At 39.5% G+C, this 18,418-nt stretch overlaps 1 protein-coding gene and 1 long non-coding RNA gene across 27 annotated transcripts in view; one reads left to right on the forward strand and one right to left on the reverse strand.

Annotated features, from left to right (window-relative positions):
- The window catches only part of TXNDC8 (thioredoxin domain containing 8), a 35,513-nt gene extending 19,019 nt beyond the window's left edge, over nt 1-16,494 (reverse strand). For 6 of the 19 annotated variants that reach the window (XM_002820083.6, XM_054520427.2, XM_054520426.2 and 3 more), the window contains exons 1-4: nt 16,336-16,450; nt 12,773-12,877; nt 7,772-7,831; nt 4,724-4,789 (exon numbers count right to left, since the gene is read on the reverse strand). In XM_002820083.6, the coding sequence (XP_002820129.3) occupies nt 4,724-4,789; nt 7,772-7,831; nt 12,773-12,877; nt 16,336-16,359 (255 nt within the window). In that variant the 5' untranslated portion in view covers nt 16,360-16,450. Of the gene's footprint in view, nt 1-113; nt 260-494; nt 2,559-4,723; nt 4,790-7,771; nt 7,832-12,772; nt 12,878-16,335 lie in introns of those variants that run through there. The other 13 variants (XM_054520433.2, XM_054520432.2, XM_054520431.2 and 10 more) reach the window with 9 other exon arrangements.
- The window catches only part of LOC112134913 (uncharacterized), a 151,675-nt gene that overhangs the window by 67,574 nt on the left and 65,683 nt on the right, over nt 1-18,418 (forward strand). For 4 of the 8 annotated variants that reach the window (XR_010136579.1, XR_010136584.1, XR_010136580.1 and 1 more), the window contains one exon: nt 7,974-8,084. The exons of the other annotated variants lie outside the window; for them this stretch is intronic. This is a non-coding gene — a long non-coding RNA (uncharacterized LOC112134913). The remainder of the gene's footprint in view (nt 1-7,973; nt 8,085-18,418) is intronic. 8 annotated transcript variants of the gene reach the window in all.

The following is an 18,418-nucleotide window of genomic DNA, read 5'->3' on the forward strand; positions in this document are numbered from 1 at the left end:
CTCTTTGCCAGATGTTTTACCAGAAATGTAAGACATTTCTTGTAAGAAGCCTTAATAGGAACTGGACTCTAGGTTTTATTTTTTAAAATAATAAAAGACACACAGTACTTAACTGCTTCAATAAGTCAGTTTTCAGTTGTGCTGTCCCAGATAAATGAGAGGAGCACATTTATGGAGGTAGTCCTCAAAAAAGTGCATTTGATTTTTCTTGACCCACCAGGAAAACAGTGGATGTTCATGGACACCTTCCTAGTCAGTTCTATGAAAAAAAAAAAAAAAGGGAAATTTATAGGAACATGTCTTTTTGGCTGGCCATCCAAACCTGCCTCCTCTGGTTCTAGTGACTTTCCTTGCAGGTCACTGTGAGGTAGGACCAGGGGAGAGTTTCAGAGGTGTCATGGCTTAACTGCAGCTCTGGAGGCAGTGTAGAAGTGGGGACCTCACTGACCCTGACAGTGCTGCTCAGATACCAAATCCTGCAGGCTGAGTCACAAGAGGTAAACGATTTCTAATACTCTCTCTTTAGGATCTCCTCCTCCTTTTTGTATCTTTTGCATAGAAAATTGATATTCTTTGTCAAATGGACTCAGTATTACAAATTTTTCTGGAGGTTTTCAAATTATATCTAAATTGATCCAGGTATGAGTCTGTCAAAGATATGATTACGATGTACAAAACGTTTAGAAGTAGACTCATTTGTATAATGTGACATAAATGGTCTCAAGTTTTTTTTCTAAATTCATAACCAGGATGCTAAGTTACTAATATTCAATGATAAATTGAATCCTCAATAAAACTTCTTGAGGTATGAGTATCCACATTATAATCAGAGGCTTGTTGGGTGACCCTGGAATTAGAATATGGAAGTGTAAATCATCTTAATGGTTCAATTTGTTTTCTAATAGCTGTCTGGCAGAAAATTCAGATTTGAGATCTTTAGTGATCTCTGGAATGCAGGATCTATCAATTCAAAAGAGATACATATCCATTAGAGACCAGTTAAGATATAATTGTTTATAAATGTCCTCTCTCCCCAGCTTATTGAGGGTGCTTCCATCCCCATACAGAATTGAGACCAAGCAGGGCCATGCCTTTCCTCAAAAGCATAGCTTGGATTGGTTCAAGAGCTTAGACACATAATTAGTTGAGAACTCAGAGTCTTGTGTCATCATAAAATGGAGTAAAAACTGTTGAGTGGCAGCAGCTACCAAACAATATCAGTAGCAGAAGGAATAAAACCAGAAAATTAGACTGAACTGGAGAGAAACTTGCCCTGAATCAGACTGGTACCAGGACAGAATCAGGAGGGGAGGCTGAGCTGGCAGTGGGATGCAGGGAAAAAACAGAAACATTCATTCATTCATTCATTCATTCATGCACTCACTCATTCATCACACACATGATGAGTATTTTCTATCCACTTGGGAATTCTTCTAGACACTGAGCTTTCAAATCAGACATGACCTCCTTTAGGTGCTTGGACTAGTATGAGAAAAATACATGAAGATCTGAGTTAAACAGAAAAAGGCTTAAAGCAGTAGATTGGGTCAAAATTATGGAGAAACTTGAATGCCAGCCTTAAATACAATGATTTAGCCTTGATTCTATAGGCAATGGAGGGGGAGGGCATCACATGTTAAAAAAGGGGATGCCATACGGGGAGCTGTGCACAAATCTGGAGATGAGAACAGAGCTATGGTGCTAAGTTGAGGGTAAGGAGGGGGCATTGCAATTGTCTAAGTAAAAAAGTATTTATAGATGGAACTAGAAGTAGGAATGACATTGCTAAAGGAGAGAGGTAGAATGGGAAATGGATTGAACCAAAAAGATAGATACCCCAAATGGATATATTTGACTATAACAGGAGACAAGCCAGAGGAGAGCATAGGGAGGGATGAGAGATAAAGTCAAAAGAGAAGAAAATTTCCAGAATATAGAAGCTCATTAGTTAATGGTGCTTCTGTGTAGCTAAGGAATCAAGAATTGAGAAATGGCTATTTAAATTAGGTGCAGGGAGATCCTTGGTGACTTTAGAGAGGACAGAAAGATAAATAGATAGATAGATGAGGGAATGAGTGGAAAATGAGAATTGGAAACTGCAAATATATTCTACTCTTTTAACGATTACACCATGAAATGAAGGAGAGTAGCCTGGGAGAACACCAGATATATTCATCAGAATTTTTGGGGTTGCAAGTGACAGAGAAACCAACCCAGAGTTTACATAGCTGAAGAATCTATGGGGATAGTGTAGGCTTCAGGCATGGATAGATTCAGGGTGCAGTCAATGCCGTTAGTACCTCTTGGCTTGACTCTGTTTTCTTCTGTGTGGTAGATTCATTTTCAAGTTTTACATGGTGACAAGCTGTAGTAGCTTCAGACTCATATCTTCCCAAATTCAAATCCAGTGATATCAAAAGAGAAGGTTATTTACCTAGCTGCTTAAGCAAAGTCTTGCAATTAGCTCTGGTTTGACTTGGATTGGCTTGACTGGAGTCAAGGGTCCATTTCTGATGGGGATGGAGTTCACTGGTTGGTGTAGGCCTGAAGATGGAGCCCTAAGGAAGTACATGGGATAAGAATGCGAAAGGGAGTGGTTCCTTGGAGGAAAATCAGAGTACTATTAATAGAGAATGGATGCTGGGTGCCAAAAAGAAGTGTCTAAACTCCAAGTTTTAAAGAGAGTAACTGATGGATAGAGGCCTGAAGCAGAAGGTAGAGAATGCAGTCAAGCTGCGTGGATGAAACTGATTTTGAAAGGAGGAAGCATTCTCATTTCTGAAATGGGAGTGAAGGAGAAGATAATAAAAGATGATATGTAGACAATTGGACATCTAAGTCAGGTAAGTTGAGGGAGCATATGTTAAATAACTTTAGTTTTCAAGTAAAAATCCAAATGAGGGAATATGTAGTGTTATTTTAAAAAATAATTGAAATATATTGCATGAGCTATATTACAGAAAATACTTAGAAATTGAAAATAAAATTCTGCAGCTAGCATATCCAATGCTTTCATTCTTTACACTGCAGACATAATCTTTATAAAGCTTAAGCATGCATTTTGCTTTAAATTATTCTTTATAACTTTTTTTTTGCTTGCATCCTATTTCATGGAGTAGATGTATCAGAATTCACTTAGCCTTTTTACTTAAAGACGTTGAGATTGCTTTCATTTTTTAAAATTAGATATAGTGCTACAAATATTATTATATAGGTAGCTGTTTTTTTTTCCTTGAGGTATTTCTGTACCGAAAGTTCCCAGGAATGGGGTAATTGTGTAAAATGGAATAAACATTTTGTGTCTCCTACATATGTTTGCAAAATCGCCTTTCATAAGGTATGGAAAATTGCCAATGCCCCCGGCCATATAAGAAAGTGCTAGTTTCCACCAAGTGCGGTGGCACATGCCTGTAATCCCATTACTTTGGGAGGCCAAGGTGGATGGATGACTTGAGGCGAGGAGTTTGAGAACAGTCTGGCCAACATGGTGAAACCCCATCTCTACTAGAAATACAAAAATTAGCTGGGCATGTTGGTTCTTGCCTGTAATCCCAGCTACTCAGAAGGCTGAAGTAGGAAAATAGCTTGAACCCAGGAGGCGGAGGTTGCAGTGAGCTGAGATTGCGAGATCATGCCACTGCTGTCCAGCCTGGGTGACCTTGCAAGACTCTGTCCCCCACTGCCCCAAAAAAATAACAAAGTACTAGTTTCATAACTTGCTGAATATTTTAGACATTTTATTCCATTAATATTTTTAAGATAACTAACATAACACAGTAAGCACTTAATGCCAGGAGGGGTCTAAACACCTGAGTCATGTTAATTCATTTAATTATCACACCAACCCTATGAGGGGAAAATTTATTATGATCCATGTGTAAATAGGGAAACTAAGATATAAACAGATTAAATACACTACTCAAGGCGCTACAGCTAGGAAGTGCTAGAAGCAGTATGTGAACCGTGGGAACCTGAATCCCGAGCCTGCGTGCTCAACCACTGGGCAATATTACTTTGTGATAGCTTTTGGTTAGCATTTCCTCAAGTATTGTTTAAATTTGTATACATTTTTTTTTTTTTTTTTGAGACGGAGTCTCGCTCTGTCGCCTAGGCTGGATGGAATGCAGTGTCGCGATCTTGGCTCACTGCAAGCTCCGCGTCCCGGGTTCATACCATTCTCCTGCCTTAGCCTCCTGAGTAGCTGGGACTACAGGTGCCCACCACCACGCCTGGCTAATTTTTGTATTTTTAGTAGAGACGGGGTTTCACTGTGTTAGCCAGGATGGTCTCGATCTCCTGACCTTGTGATCCACCCGTCTTGGCCTCCCAAAGTGCTGGGATTACAGGCGTGAGCCACCACGCCCGGCCTACAACTTGTATACATTTTTGTGAGAATTTCAGAATATCTTTCTCTGAAAGAGTCTTTCTTGATGGTTTTGCCCCAGTGTAGAGATAATAGTGGGAAAATACTTATGGACTTGGATACTTCAGATGGTCTGAATGGGGAGATTTACTAATAAGTCATACATTTTTTAACCCTTTGTAAAGTTGTATGTAAAGTTGTTGTATGTAAAGTACAACATACTTGTATGTAAAGAATTATATTGGTAAGCATTAAAAATAAATGTAGTTATTTCATCCACCCAGGACAGCCAGGCTTTTTTGAGGAACTCTGATGGTTCTATAATCTAATTCAACCCTGCTGGTTACCATGGAAACACACCTTCTGGCTTTTCTTGAACATCTGAAATGTGGGTATTGTTTTGATGTGACAAGTTTCAGCCAGTTCCTGGGAAAGCAAAGAAATGGCATGAAGTTAACAGTATTGGTGTCCTCTCTCTGTACCAAGCATGTTATTTGGTAACTTCTCAGGAGGCGTGTCTGAAATTCCAAGGACACCTGACACTTTACAGACTCTCCTGCTATGAACTTTTCTAACATTCCTCCAGGAATGTCACAATGATTGACATGAAATGATTGATAGAAAATGATTGTTACAGCATTCCTGGGCTTTTTCATCCCATAGAACCGGGAGGTGGGTAAGAGATGGAGGCCGCAACAGAGTAGATGCTTAATAACAAAATGAGCTGCATTTAAAGGATCTTGTGAAAGCATACAGAGGGGCCCCAGTGGAACTCAGTATAAGAAGAGCTTATTGCAAAAATAGAAAAGAGTAAACAAATCTTTATAACTCTACTTGAGGCGTGGAATGCATCCTGATCTAGCATTTTAAGTAAGGCTTATAACCATGTCTTTCTTTTAAGTCCTTCACTGCTCATCTTTGTGAAAGATTTGGAGCCAAAATATGAGAAAATATGCCAGAATCCCAATTGTTTTAATCTATTTCAAACGACTTTCAAAGGTTAGATTTTGTTTTTCTTGTTTAGGAGTCAAAAGAAAATTAGTCACCCACAGGATCAACAGAACTGGACATCTCTCTCTAATATACCAATCATTTTGTTGGCATTAAATCTGTTGCCCTGCTACTCACGCACACACACACACGCACACCTGAAGACATACTGTATTATAATTTTTCGTGACCACACAGTGAAAACAACTGATACATAAATTACTATTAGACAATTACGCATTTTGTTTTACCTTAAAAGACAATGAGCTCTAATCAAAAAGCCAGACAATAACACAGGTTGGCAAGGATGTGGAGAAATCAGAGCTCTCATACATTGCTGGTGAGAATGTAAAATAGTGCAGCTGCTTTAGAAAACAGTTTGCCAGTTCCTCAGAAAGTTAAACAGAGTTACCATATTACCCCAAAATTCCAATCCTGGATATATACCCAAGGGAAATGGAAATTTTGTTTACACAAAAATTTGTACACTAATGTTTATACCATTTTTTTTTTTTTTTTTTTTGAGATGGAATTTCGCTCTTGTCGCCCTGGCTGGAGTGCAATGGCACGATCTGGGCTCGCTGCAACCTCTGCCTCCCAGGTTCAAGCGATTCTCCTGCCTCAGCCTCTCAAGTAGCTGGGATTACAGGTGTGCATCATCACGCCCGGCCAATTTTTGTATTTTTAGTAGAGATGGGGGTTCGCCACGTTGGCCAGGCTGGTCTTGAACTCCTGACCTCAAGCGATCCACCCATCTGGGCCTCCCAAAGTGCTGATATTACAGGTGTGAGCCACTGTGGCTGGCCAAAGTACTGATACATTCTATAATATGAATGCACCTTGAAAATATACGCAGTGAAAGCAGCCAGTGACTAAAGACCACATATTCTATGATTCCCTTTAAAGGAAATGTTCAGAATAAGCAAATCTATTTTGCTTACTGTGGATTTGTGGTTGCCTAGGATTGGGGGGGTGGAGGGTGGAGGGAATTGGGTGTAACTACTGAAGGGTACAGTGTTTCTTCTTGGAGTGATGAAAGTGTTCTAAAATTGATTGTAGTGATGATTGCACAACTCTGTGAATATAGAAAAGGTAAAGAGATAGTCATACTAGCTGTGTATTCTCAATTTATAGGTTATGATTCATCCTAAAGGGCAATTAAACACTCACACTTCAATAAAGCTTGAAGGAAATGGAGAAAGGGAACTTCTATTATGCTCTGGGCACCATGTCATTTATTTAATGTATTTTATCTCATTTTATCTTCAGTTAAGTGTTACTATCCTGTTTTACAAATGAAGAAACTGAAGTTTATGGAGGTTGAGCTATAATGGGTCACAAAATCATTAAAGGGCAGAATGGTAGATATCACTTTTTTCATTCTAAAGCTCAAATGCATTCTAACATGTGAATAGACCACCTGTTGGTACCTTTCATCATTACAAATTAACAGATGTTAAAAATAATAATTTTGTAGAAACATTGTGTGTATTAATAAGACACACTTTGTTTGAGGTTATGGGGTTGATTTTTTTTTGGGGGGGTGGGATGAGGAAGGATGGCTTCAGAGACAGGAAGAAGGGATTTCTGGGAATTTCTTGTGATGCTTCAAAAAAAAACACAAAAAGCATAAGATATTGCAAGAGAAAAGCAAAATATATTAAGATGTCTGTAATGCACTGAGTTAGGTTTTAGAAATTGATTAACAAGGCTGGATGCTGTGGCTCACGCCTGTAATCCCAACACTTTGGGAGGCTGAGGCAGGTGGATCACATGAGGTTGGGAGTTCAAGACCAGCCTGACCAACATGGAGAAACCCTGTCTCTAATAAAAATACAAAATTAGCCAGGCATGGTGGCACATGCCTGTAATCCCAGCGACTCAGGAGGCTGAGGCAGGAGAATCACTTGAACCCAGTAGGCGGAGGTTATGGTGAGCCAAGATCACGCCATTGCACTCCAGCCTGGGTAACAAGAGTGAAACTCCGTGCCCACCCACCCCCCCAAAAAAAGAAATTGATTAACAATCCATCACAGGGATGAAAACCATCTTTCACCTTGAGCTGAACTTTAACAGATTTCTATTGTCTCCCTAGAGCAACTCTGCTGAGGAGGATTCTGGGGCAGAACCCAGAGCAAGTGGTGAAGAAAACTGGGATTGATTAGTGAGGCCTGCCACAGCATAAGAGGGGAGAGGGGTATCAGGAGAGCTAACCTTTTTTTTTGCTAATCTTTTTCTTTTCTTTTAAGTAATACAAAACATATAAGAGCGTAATGAGGTTTACTGTAGTTATTAGAAAAAATATAAAATTCTACTTGATTTTAAATTGATCATGTATTAATAATTACTGAGACAGTGCTATTCAATTACAATGCCTTTGGATTTTGAGTATGTGCACGGAAGATTTAAGATTCTTACCGGAGAATTGTTCACATCCACATTAGCAAAAAATACATTTTGGTATTTCACAGACATAGCCTTCAAAATAAAAAATAAATATTTCCCATTAGTTTGATGTTAATATTAAAATACACACTGGAAGTGTCTTTTCAGTAGAAACGAAAATTGAACAAAAAGGCTGTTAAAGAGGACTAAGCATCATTCTGACATTTCACTACAGCCTAGAGCCTGAAGCATCAAGTCGAATACCAGATGATGCCGAGGTCAGATGATGTAAGGACCAGTGGCAGAAGCAGAGTCAAAGAACCAAACTGAAGATTACAGTTTCAAGGTTGGCAAAGAAATAACAGAATGTGCGTGGTGGATCCAGACTTACTTTGTGGGGTGGAGGAAGGGATAGTAGAGTAGCTTTCACCTGGGAGAGCAGTTGGGGGAGTCTGTCTTCAGTGATCTTTGAGATACAGTTCTCCGAGCCAAACTCTACCTTCTCTTGCCTGGCATTTTGGGAGGTGCTGGTGCTACTGGTGCTAGAAGGCTGTTCTGCTTGAAGCGATGTCAACATTTTAATGCTGACCATTAGCCTAATTTATTTGCACCCCTGTTGCCAACTCTCTGTGCTCTACTATGTATGGAAACTAGATTTTCCAGGTTCCATTGCTGGCTGACTTCCAATTAGCTCCTTCCAATGGGAAGTATTTGCAGGAAATGGAAGGGGAGGAGGGAAGAAGTAACTCCGTCCTACTTCTGTTTTGTTCTGGAATCATCTTTGGCAGTGGTGGTGATCATGGTGCTGGTAGTAGGTCTAGGGGAAGAGGAAGTGGCAGCAGCCACAGCAGCAGCAGTGACAACAGTGGCCTGTAAATGTCAGCTCCTGGGTGTCTTTTCATACAGCTGTGTTCATACCTTAAGGACACTTGATGGCATCTTGAATTGTTTGCTTAAAATCATATCTCATGTATTGCTAGTCGCTTATTTCTGTTGATCTAACTCTAAAATGTTTCCTGAATTTGATCTTTCCTTTTTCTCTGAAAGTCACTGCTCTAGTTTTGGAAAAACCTGTCATTACTGACATTCACTCTGGGTTTCCTGCTTTTAGACTTTCCAACCTATTCTTGTGCAACCTCCAAAAATATTTTCTAAATGCCACATTTGATTGTGGCAAAATCCTTCTTAAAATTGTCCTATTTGACTCTCCACAGCAGTTTGTTAAGTTATAACACAAGATCCTACTCGATCTGGCCTCAGCTTCCTTTTTGCGGCTCATTTTTTGCCAGTTCCATTGCACACTATATGTAAGCCTCACAGACTACATATTGCCTTCCCCCGATCACACCATACAATTTCTCAAAAAGATTTTAGCCTCTCCTTTTCTAGAAATGTTCTTTTCAGGGATCTATGCCTAGTGATCCTCTTAGCCCAGGATCAGCAAACTATGCCCTGTGGACCAAATCCAGCCCTCCACCTGTTCTTTTAAATAAAGTTTTTTTGGAACTAGTTGCCCATCTGTTTTTGTGCTGTCACTGGATTTTGCACTACAGCAGCAAGGTTGAGTAATTGTGACAGAGATCATATGGCCTGCAAAGCTGAAAATATTTTCTATCTTGTCTTTTACAGGAAAAGTTTGTTGACCCCTGCTCTTGCATGATTTAAATTACTTCTTAAAAGCCACATTTTCTTATGATTCACTGTTTTTTGTTTTTTTTTTCTTGTTGTAATACATCCATTAGCAATTTCTTCAGAGAGATTCTGTGGCTAGTAAACTTTTAGTTTTTGTGTGTCTGAAAATGTCTTGAATTCTTTCCCTCTCTTGAATAATGGTTTTGCTAACTAACTTCCATTTTACCATCCTGGAGAGCCTGGAAAGGAAAAGTGGTGAAGATTTCTTTGCCTCCCTTGCAGCTAGAGTTCTGGATGCAAATTTCATTTTACCAGTCAGATGCATGCCAGTGTAAATGAGACAGAAGCTATTTTCTTCTTATTTTTTGGTGGAAAGTGAGGTCGTGGGTACTGGTTGTGCTAGAGGCAAGCAGTGGTGGCAGCCAGACTCAGGGTCCAGAAATTAACTTCTTAGATGTCCAGAGGCCATGGTGGCTGTAGTAGCTGCCTAATCCTGCTTCTGACTCTCTGACCGCTGATCTGTTGGTGGTTTTTTAACTCCCAATCATGGCCTCCCGTTTCCCGTGACTTCTGGTTATGGCAAAGTTAGAAACTCCACAGGTGGGTCTGTGGTGCTCTGAAGAGTGGTTCGTGGAGTTTCTGTCCCAAACCCATTCACCCAGTCTTCTGATGATTTTATGAGCATTTAATTCCTTGTATTAAAATCCTTTTCTAATTTGGTTCTAATGTGGTTTATGTTTCTTGCTTTGATCTCTGACTGATACAGTCATCTAACCTTTTTGATACCAGGGGCCAGTTTCATGGAAGACATTTTTTTTTTTCCCCAGACTGGGGGTGGGGGGGTGGTTTCAGGATGAAACTGTTCCACCTCAGATCATCAGGTATTCGATTCTCATAAGGAATGTGCAACCTAGATCCCTTGCATATGCAGTTCACAATAGGGTTTGCACTCCTATGAAAACCTAATGCTGCCACTAATATAACACGAGGCGGAGCTCAGAAGGTAATGCTTACTCGCTGGCCGCTCACCTCCTGCTGTGTGGCCAGTTCCGAATAGGCCATGGACCTGTGGAGTGGTACTGGTCCATGGCTTGGGGGTTGGGGACCCCTGATCTAGGGTAAGTAAAGCCTTCCTCCAACCCCCTCATATACTATGAGTTAAAAAAAATTACATACATGATACAGGAATGTCTTTTTTTGCAAAAGTTCAAACATTACAAGGAAAAACTGGTTATGGCGAAGTTAGAATCTCCACAGGTGGGTCTGTGGTGTTCTGAAGAGTGGTTAAAAAACTGAACACTAGATATTCCGTGGCAAAGTCAAGGAGATCCTCTTTTCTAAGTCTTGAGTGTCAGCATGGTAGGACCTGTCAGAAACTAAAATGTTCCCTCAGGATATTCTTCATTTTTTATTTTTAAATACAGACAGGGTTTCACTATGTTGGCCAGGGTGGTCTGGAACTCCTGGCCCCAAGCAATCCTCCCTCTTTGTCTTCCCAAAGTGCTGGGATTACAGGCATCAGCCACCATGGCTGGCCTCCCTTCTGGATATTCTAAGAATTTTAGGCAGATAAGGGATGTTGTGATGTTATGTAGCCAGTTTCTCTATTGGAGTATAAGTTCATTTTAAATTAAATATCAAAGATTGTGATTGTGGTTAAAATTAACTCAGGCTGTGACTGAGGCTCAGGTGGATTTAAAAAAGTAGAAATGTCAGAAACCTTGCTGAAAATAAACCAGAGTATTTTTAGCTGTATAGAGTATTCTTTATATTTGAAGGAATAAACTTCACAAAAGTGACCATAAAAACATGTAAAGTTTTATACAATAAGAAAAAATGAAAAAAAGTGCCCTGAGAGTCTTTCTGCAGTATGTTATACCAAAAATAAATATATAAAATGTTAAAAACTGTTATGTAGGATATTACAGAAATTAACCAGATAAAATATTGTATAGATATTGAAAGGTTCATTTGGAGACTATGAAAACATGAACCAATGTGTACGTGGAAAAAAGATTTGAATATAAATATATGATTACAACTCAGTAGAATATTGTACAAAGTAAATCACGGACAAGAAAGGAACATGCAAGGTGTATTATTCGCCTCATTGCAACAACATGTATGGACCTGGAGGACATCATGCTAAGTGAAACGAATGAGTCACCATAGAATAAATACTGCATGATTCAATTTTTATGAAGTATGTAAAATATAGTCAACTTACAGAAGCAGAAAATATAATGGAAGTTGCCAGGGAACAGGGAAGGAGTAAGTGAGTTGTTTAATGGGTATAAAGATACAGTTGTACAGGATGATAAGTTCTAGAGATCTGATATACCAGGCATCCTCAATCCCAGGGCCAGTCTACGGCCTGTTAGGAACCAGGTTGCACAACGGGAGGTGAGTGGCGGGCGAGCGATCATTACTGCCTGAGCTCTGCCTCCTGTCAGATTAGTGTGGAATTAGATCCTCATAGGAGCAAGAACTGTATTCTGAACTGCACATGTGAGGGAGCTAAGTTGCGCTACTTATGAGAATCGAATACCTCATGATCTGAGGTGGAACAGTTTCTTCCTGAAACCATCCTGGCACCCCCTACCCTAAGCCCTAGTCCATGGAAAAATTGTCTTCCACAAAACTGGTCCTGGTGTCAAAAAGGTTGGGGACCACTGTGATATACAACATAGTGCTTAGAGTTAACATTAGGGTGTTGCACACTTAAAAATTTAGTGTAGATTCCATGTTAAGTGTTCTTATCACACATACACACACACACAAAAGCAAATGTATTTTGATTGTGATTTGGAGGTGATGGATTTTGATTGTGGTAATAATATCATGGGTGTATACATATGTCCCAACATCAATTGTTTACAGTAAATAAACAGATTTGTTTATTTAACAATTATACCTCAATAAAGATATTTAACAATTATATATCAATAAAGCTGTAGGAAAAATAACATAAAGACGTATGGTTTGTTCTGATAATAAGGTTGAAGAATTGGGAGAAATTTATTCTTTTATGTTATATTTAAAAATAAATATCATATTTATCTGTATTCTAATCCAGTGTTTGAAAGTTCTGAACTCTTGAAACTTTGGTAAAATGTCATTGCTATAATAGGAAGAATCCATTAATTTGTACAATTGGACTCCTTTGCACATCTTGAGATGTTCTTGCAGAATTACCTTGGACAAGTAGTATTAATCTTCTGGTGTGTACACTCATTATCTAATTAGATCTCAGCATATTATCTTCAAGTTAATCAGGGTGCTTCAAAAATCTATGGCTCCATAATGGCTCATAATTGCCAAACTTTTAAGAATTACTGGGAAAAATATTCTGGAACTTTAAATTTCTTCTGAAACTATGAGATAGATACTGGTTGTACTCACATGGAAAACAGGAACCATCCTTTTGCAGGGACCACACTGTTTCGAAGAAAATTCAACCACTGCGAGTTTGTGTCCGGCAGCTGTCAAAAATGTTTTGAATTCATTCTGAAAACAGAAAATAAATGAGGAAATGTGCATAATGACTGAATCTCATGACATTTTGTAGAGAATAAGATGACAGATTAGTTTTGGTTTTGTTTTTGGTTTTTTAAAGCCAGGATATCACTGTGCTGCCCAGGCTCGTCTCAAACTCCTGGGCTCAAGTGATCCTCCCGCCTCAGCTTCCCAAAGTGCTGGGATTACAGGTGTGAGCCACCTTATCTGGCCATGTTAGTTCTTAAAAACCTTAACCACGTGTACCATGCCATTGTTCTCTAGCTGACCCCACCTTAAATGTCCCTCATGTCAAATATATTTCTCTTTGTAAGTACATACAAATCATGGAAGTCTATGCACCAAAAAGGTTGGTAATGGAAGTTGATAACAGTGGTTACCTCTGAGGAGAAACAGGTTGGCCAGGGAGGGATGGGGGCTGGAGGGTGGAGGTGAACTGCTGTTCAGGGCGGATATCTATAGTACTGGATTTTTATTAAACAAGGTCCTAAACATGCATGACTAGTGAACTTTAAAAGGAGAAGAATTAATCTCACACCTTGAGTCATTTCTTATTTTTTGGGGGGGAAGTGATCAGTATTACAGCTACAGTTAAAATTATACATTTAAGGATTTGACATGCTTATTGCTGAATGTCAAGTGAATTTCCCATCAACTGTTTGTATCATCTAAGTAAATAAAGTTTTCCCTTCCTGGGACTCAGATGACTGCATCTATATTTGATTGCTTTATGACAAGTGACTGGTCCTACACTAGTTATTTCATGCATGATTGATCTCCTCAAGTCCTTACAGGACTTAATCTTGATTCATTCGTGTACCTCCCATGATCCCTAACTGACACATAAGTGCTCATAGAGTACTCATAGAGTAAGTGCTCATAGAGTGTTTTCTTTATTTTTATTTTAATTTAACTTTATTTTTATTTTAATTTAACTTTATTTTTTGGAGACAGGGTCTGGCTGTTTGTCCAGGTTGGGGTGTAGTGGTGCGATCTCAGCTCACTGCAGCCTCTGCCTCCTGGACTCAAGCCATCCTCCCACCTCAGTCTCCCAAAGTGCTGGGATTACAGGTGTGAGCCACCCCGCCCAGCCTGAGTGTCTTCTTGATGAATGAATGATTTGCTAATATATAGTACTCTGTTCAATACTTTTCCTTTTCTCACTGGAATTGCAACAATTGTAGCTAATTTACTCTGTGCCCTATATTCTCTCGCATAATCTTTACAACAACACTACAACGTGTATACTATTATTATCTCTATTTTACAAATGAGAAAACTGAAGTTCACTAACTTTATCATGATCAATTAGCTGGTGAGTGGTGTAGCTGGCATTGGTATCCTAGGCAGCCTGACTCTAGTTCCTATTTCCTTAACCACTACAGAAAATCCACTCCTGAGTTCATCATAGAATTAGGACTTATTCTCCCTTTCATTGGCCCTAATTGCATTGTGTGCTTATTCCTGGACCAAACGTTAAGAGGAGGGGGATGGGATTGTTCATTGTATTAAGTCAAGCAAGGCCTATTCCCACTATGGTTGGGTTTAATCCATACAAATGACATTTGATACAGTTTGGCTGAGTCCCCACCCAAATCTCATCTTGAATATTATAGCTCCCATAATCCCCACATGTCATGGGAGAGACCTAGTGGGAGGTAAATGAATTATGGGGGTGGGTTTTTCCCATGCTGTTCTCATGACAGTGAGTCAGTCTCAAAAGATCTGACGGTTTTATAAAGGGCAGTTCCCCTGCACATGCTGTCTTGCCTGCCGCCGTGTCAGATATGCCTTTGCCCCTCCTTTGCCTTCGCCATGATTGTGAGGCCTTCCCAGCCATGTGGAACCGTGAGTTCATTAGATCTCTTTTTCTTTATAAATTACTAAGTATTGGGCATTTCTTCAGAGCAGTATGCAAATAGACTAATACAACATGCCTGCTCTATAATAGCCTTGACAATTATGTGGCTACTTTGTTTAGTTTCAATCAGGTGAAAGTGATGACTCAAAGAAGATGCACTCTCTTTCTTTATCAAAATTCCTCTAGGATGGAGTAACTAACTTTTCAGAGAGCCATGCCAAGCCTTTATTTCTCACTTGCTTCTGAAGTTATAAGGTAGATGCTATCCTCACAAGCTCCCAACACTCTTCACTTTCCAGTAGTTGTTGTTTGGTTGTGAGCTGGCCTAGTTGGACCCATGAACTTGACTTGACTAAACTATCTGAAGGGAATACTCTCACAGTATAGGTATTTATTTAACATATGCCTATTGAGGCCTATACTATGCCAGCTACTGCACAAACTGTGAGGATACCACTGTGGACAAAAACAAAACAAAACAAAACAAAAACTATGCATTCTGTCTCCATGAAGTTTACATTTTAGAATGGGAAGCTTACTGTAAGGTCAATAGGTAATAGTTATAGTATATTAGTGATAATTGCTAATAAAGAAAATGAAGTAGGAAGGAAGAATGAGGGTTGTATTACAACTGTAGTCCAGATGACCACAGTCAACCTCAAAGAGAAGGTGGCATCTGAATAAAGATAGGACAGAGAGCAGGGATTCCGGAAAGGTCCCTGGGGAAGAGAGAAAAGGTCTTCTGAAGGAATAAGGCTCCGGGCTATTCTGTGACATCCCCAGAACATTAAAAAAATAAGTGTCAAAAGCATTAGCAAATGTGTGATGTTTCAAAACATGTTCTTACATCAAAGTTACAGGGCAGTACTGTCTTTCAATCTGGTCAGTGTCATTTTTGTGATCTGTATAGCCACCTTTGGGAAAAATGTCACAAGTCTAAATCTGAGGGTGCTCATGGATATGAGGCTCAGGCCCTAAACCCTCTCCCCTCCTCCAGCTCTTGACTTCCTGTAATGAGGGCAGGCATCAGAAGGTCTGGGTTCTAATGCCCACACCACCTCTTAAACGAACTAGCCCTGAACCTCTCTTTTAGAGGCAATTTTCTCCTTTACAAATCAAGAATTATCTCTGTCCTATACATGAATTTAGATTTGTTGTGACAGCAACATTGGGCTGTTCCCAATTTTCCCACCCCATTCCACATCTGGGGTTTCTGTTCTCTTTCCTTGGATAAAGATGTGGGCTCCCTTACTTCCATGGAATTTTCCAAGCACAACTGAGGTAGTATCCATGGGATCAGATACAGGATGGGATGTACTAGGAGCTGGTCTGGGATTCACCTGAAGTCAGGCAGGAAATAAGAGTCCAGGAGGAAGAAAGCCCTTCTTTATCAATTTGCCCCTTGGCTGCTTTTCTAGATAGTACCATCCCTCAAGGAACAAGATAAAGAGCAAGAATTTAAAACTCTCCCCTTGCTACAATGCAATGATAGAAGACTGGATAGAGAGAACACATTCTTAAAGTTTTTCAAATCTGTTCCCAAGATGGCCACATTTGAAATATTCAGTGAAGCCAAATAAATACTTGCCATGTCTTTAATAATCTGCACCATGATTACACCAGGGAAGTGCTGATGAAAATCCCCTGTTGGTTTAGTTGGATCACTGTAGCTGTCTCCTATTTATTACAGTATCCTGCCTGGAATACATGGGTAACTTCTCTATGACATCATTAAACATGTCATCTCAGAACCTGGAACTTTGGCAGACTTTGGATCCCATTTTCACTTTTATGCCATGACTAGTTCACTTGTGGACAGCCAAGAATCAGAAAACTGAGGGCCTTATACGCAGAATCAGTGATGTGTTTGCTTTATTTTCATCTTTTATAACCTATTTCTAAATATCCTTCTCCCTTCTCTAATCCCTCCATCCCATCACCAAATGAGAAGTAAGCAGAGTAATATTAAATAGATGAGATTTTCACTTAAGAATTTGAGGACGCGATTTTGCTGTTGAGAAAAATACCAAAGTCTTAACCCTATAATAATGAGTTTCCTGTAAGTTTGATTTCATGAGTCATAAATTCCATGAACTTTGTTATTTTGCTCTAATTATTTAGAGAGTAAAGAAATGTCACTTTTATGCACTAGATCAAGGGTTGGCAAATGTTTTCTCTAAAGGAACAGATACTATTTTAGCTTTAAGGGCCACATACAGTCTTTGTTGCATGTTCCTTATTTTTTTTGCAACCTTTAAAAAATGTAAAAACCATTCTCAGCTCTAAGGATGTACAAAGAACAGCAGCAGTTTGCTGACCCCTGCACTTGATGATTTGCCATTTTCAGAACTGATGTCAGAAAAATTCTGAACATGGCCATGGCCAATGTTCTTCAAATCTACGGAGCAACAAGAACAACCAAAATGAGAAATAGTAGATTCTATAATAAAACAAAAATAGCAAAATCCTTCTTTCTGTTTTTCTATGTATGCAGCTCTGGGCCTTTAGTCATGTGTTGCATGAAAACTGTCAGATGGAGACAGTGGCTGCCTCTGTAGAGGTATTTGAAGTATGCATGTAACAAAATATCACATGTACCCCATAAATATGTAGAAGTATTATGTATTGATATGGTTTGGCTGTGTCCCCACTCAAATCTCATCTTGAATTGTAGCTCCCATAATTCCCAAGGGTTGTGGGAGGGACCAGTGGGAGATAATTGAATAATGGGGGCAGTTCCTCCATACTTTTCTCATGGTAGTGAATACATCTCATGAGATCTGATGGTTTTATAAGACGTTTCCGCATTTGCTTGGCTCTCATTCTCTCTTGCCTGCTGCCGTGTAAGACGTGACTTTCGCCTTCTGCCAGAATTGTGAGGCCTCCCCAGCCACATGGAACTGTGAATCTATTAAACCTCTTTTTCTTTATAAATTACCTAGTCTTGGGTATGTCTTTATCAGCAACGTGCAAACAGACTAATACATGTATTAACAAAATTTTTTTTTATTATACTTCAAGTTTTAGGGTACATGTGCACAACGTCCAGGTTAGTTACATATGTATACATATGCCATGCTGGTGTGCTGCACCCAGTAACTCGTCATTTAAGATTAGGTATATCTCCAAATGCTATCCCTCCCCCCTCCACCCACCCCACAACAGGCCCCGGTGCGTGATGTTCCCCTTCCTGTGTCCATGTGTTCTCATTGTTCAATTCCCACCTATGACTGAGAACATGTGGTGTTTGGTTTTTTGTCCTTGCGATAGTTTGCTGAGAATGATGGTTTCCAGTTTCATCCATGTCCCTACAAAGGACATGAACTTATCATTTTTTATGGCTGCATAGTATTCCCTGGTGTATATGTGTCACATTTTCTTAATCCAGTCTATCATTGTTGGACATTTGGGTTGGTTCCAAGTCTTTGCTATTGTGAATAGTGCCATAATAAACATACGTGTGCACGTGTCTTTATAGCAGCATGATTTATAATCCTTTGGGTGTATACCCAGTAATGGGATTTCTGGGTCAAATGGTATTTTTAGTTCTAGATTCCTGAGGAATCGCCACACTGACTTCCACAATGGTTGAACTAGTTTACAGTCCCACCAACAGTGTAAAAGTGTTCCTATTTCTCCATATCCTGTCCAGCACCTGTTGTTTCCTGACT

Source organism: Pongo abelii, chromosome 13 (assembly GCF_028885655.2).
Source record: "Pongo abelii isolate AG06213 chromosome 13, NHGRI_mPonAbe1-v2.0_pri, whole genome shotgun sequence".
Lineage (NCBI taxonomy): Eukaryota > Metazoa > Chordata > Mammalia > Primates > Hominidae > Pongo > Pongo abelii.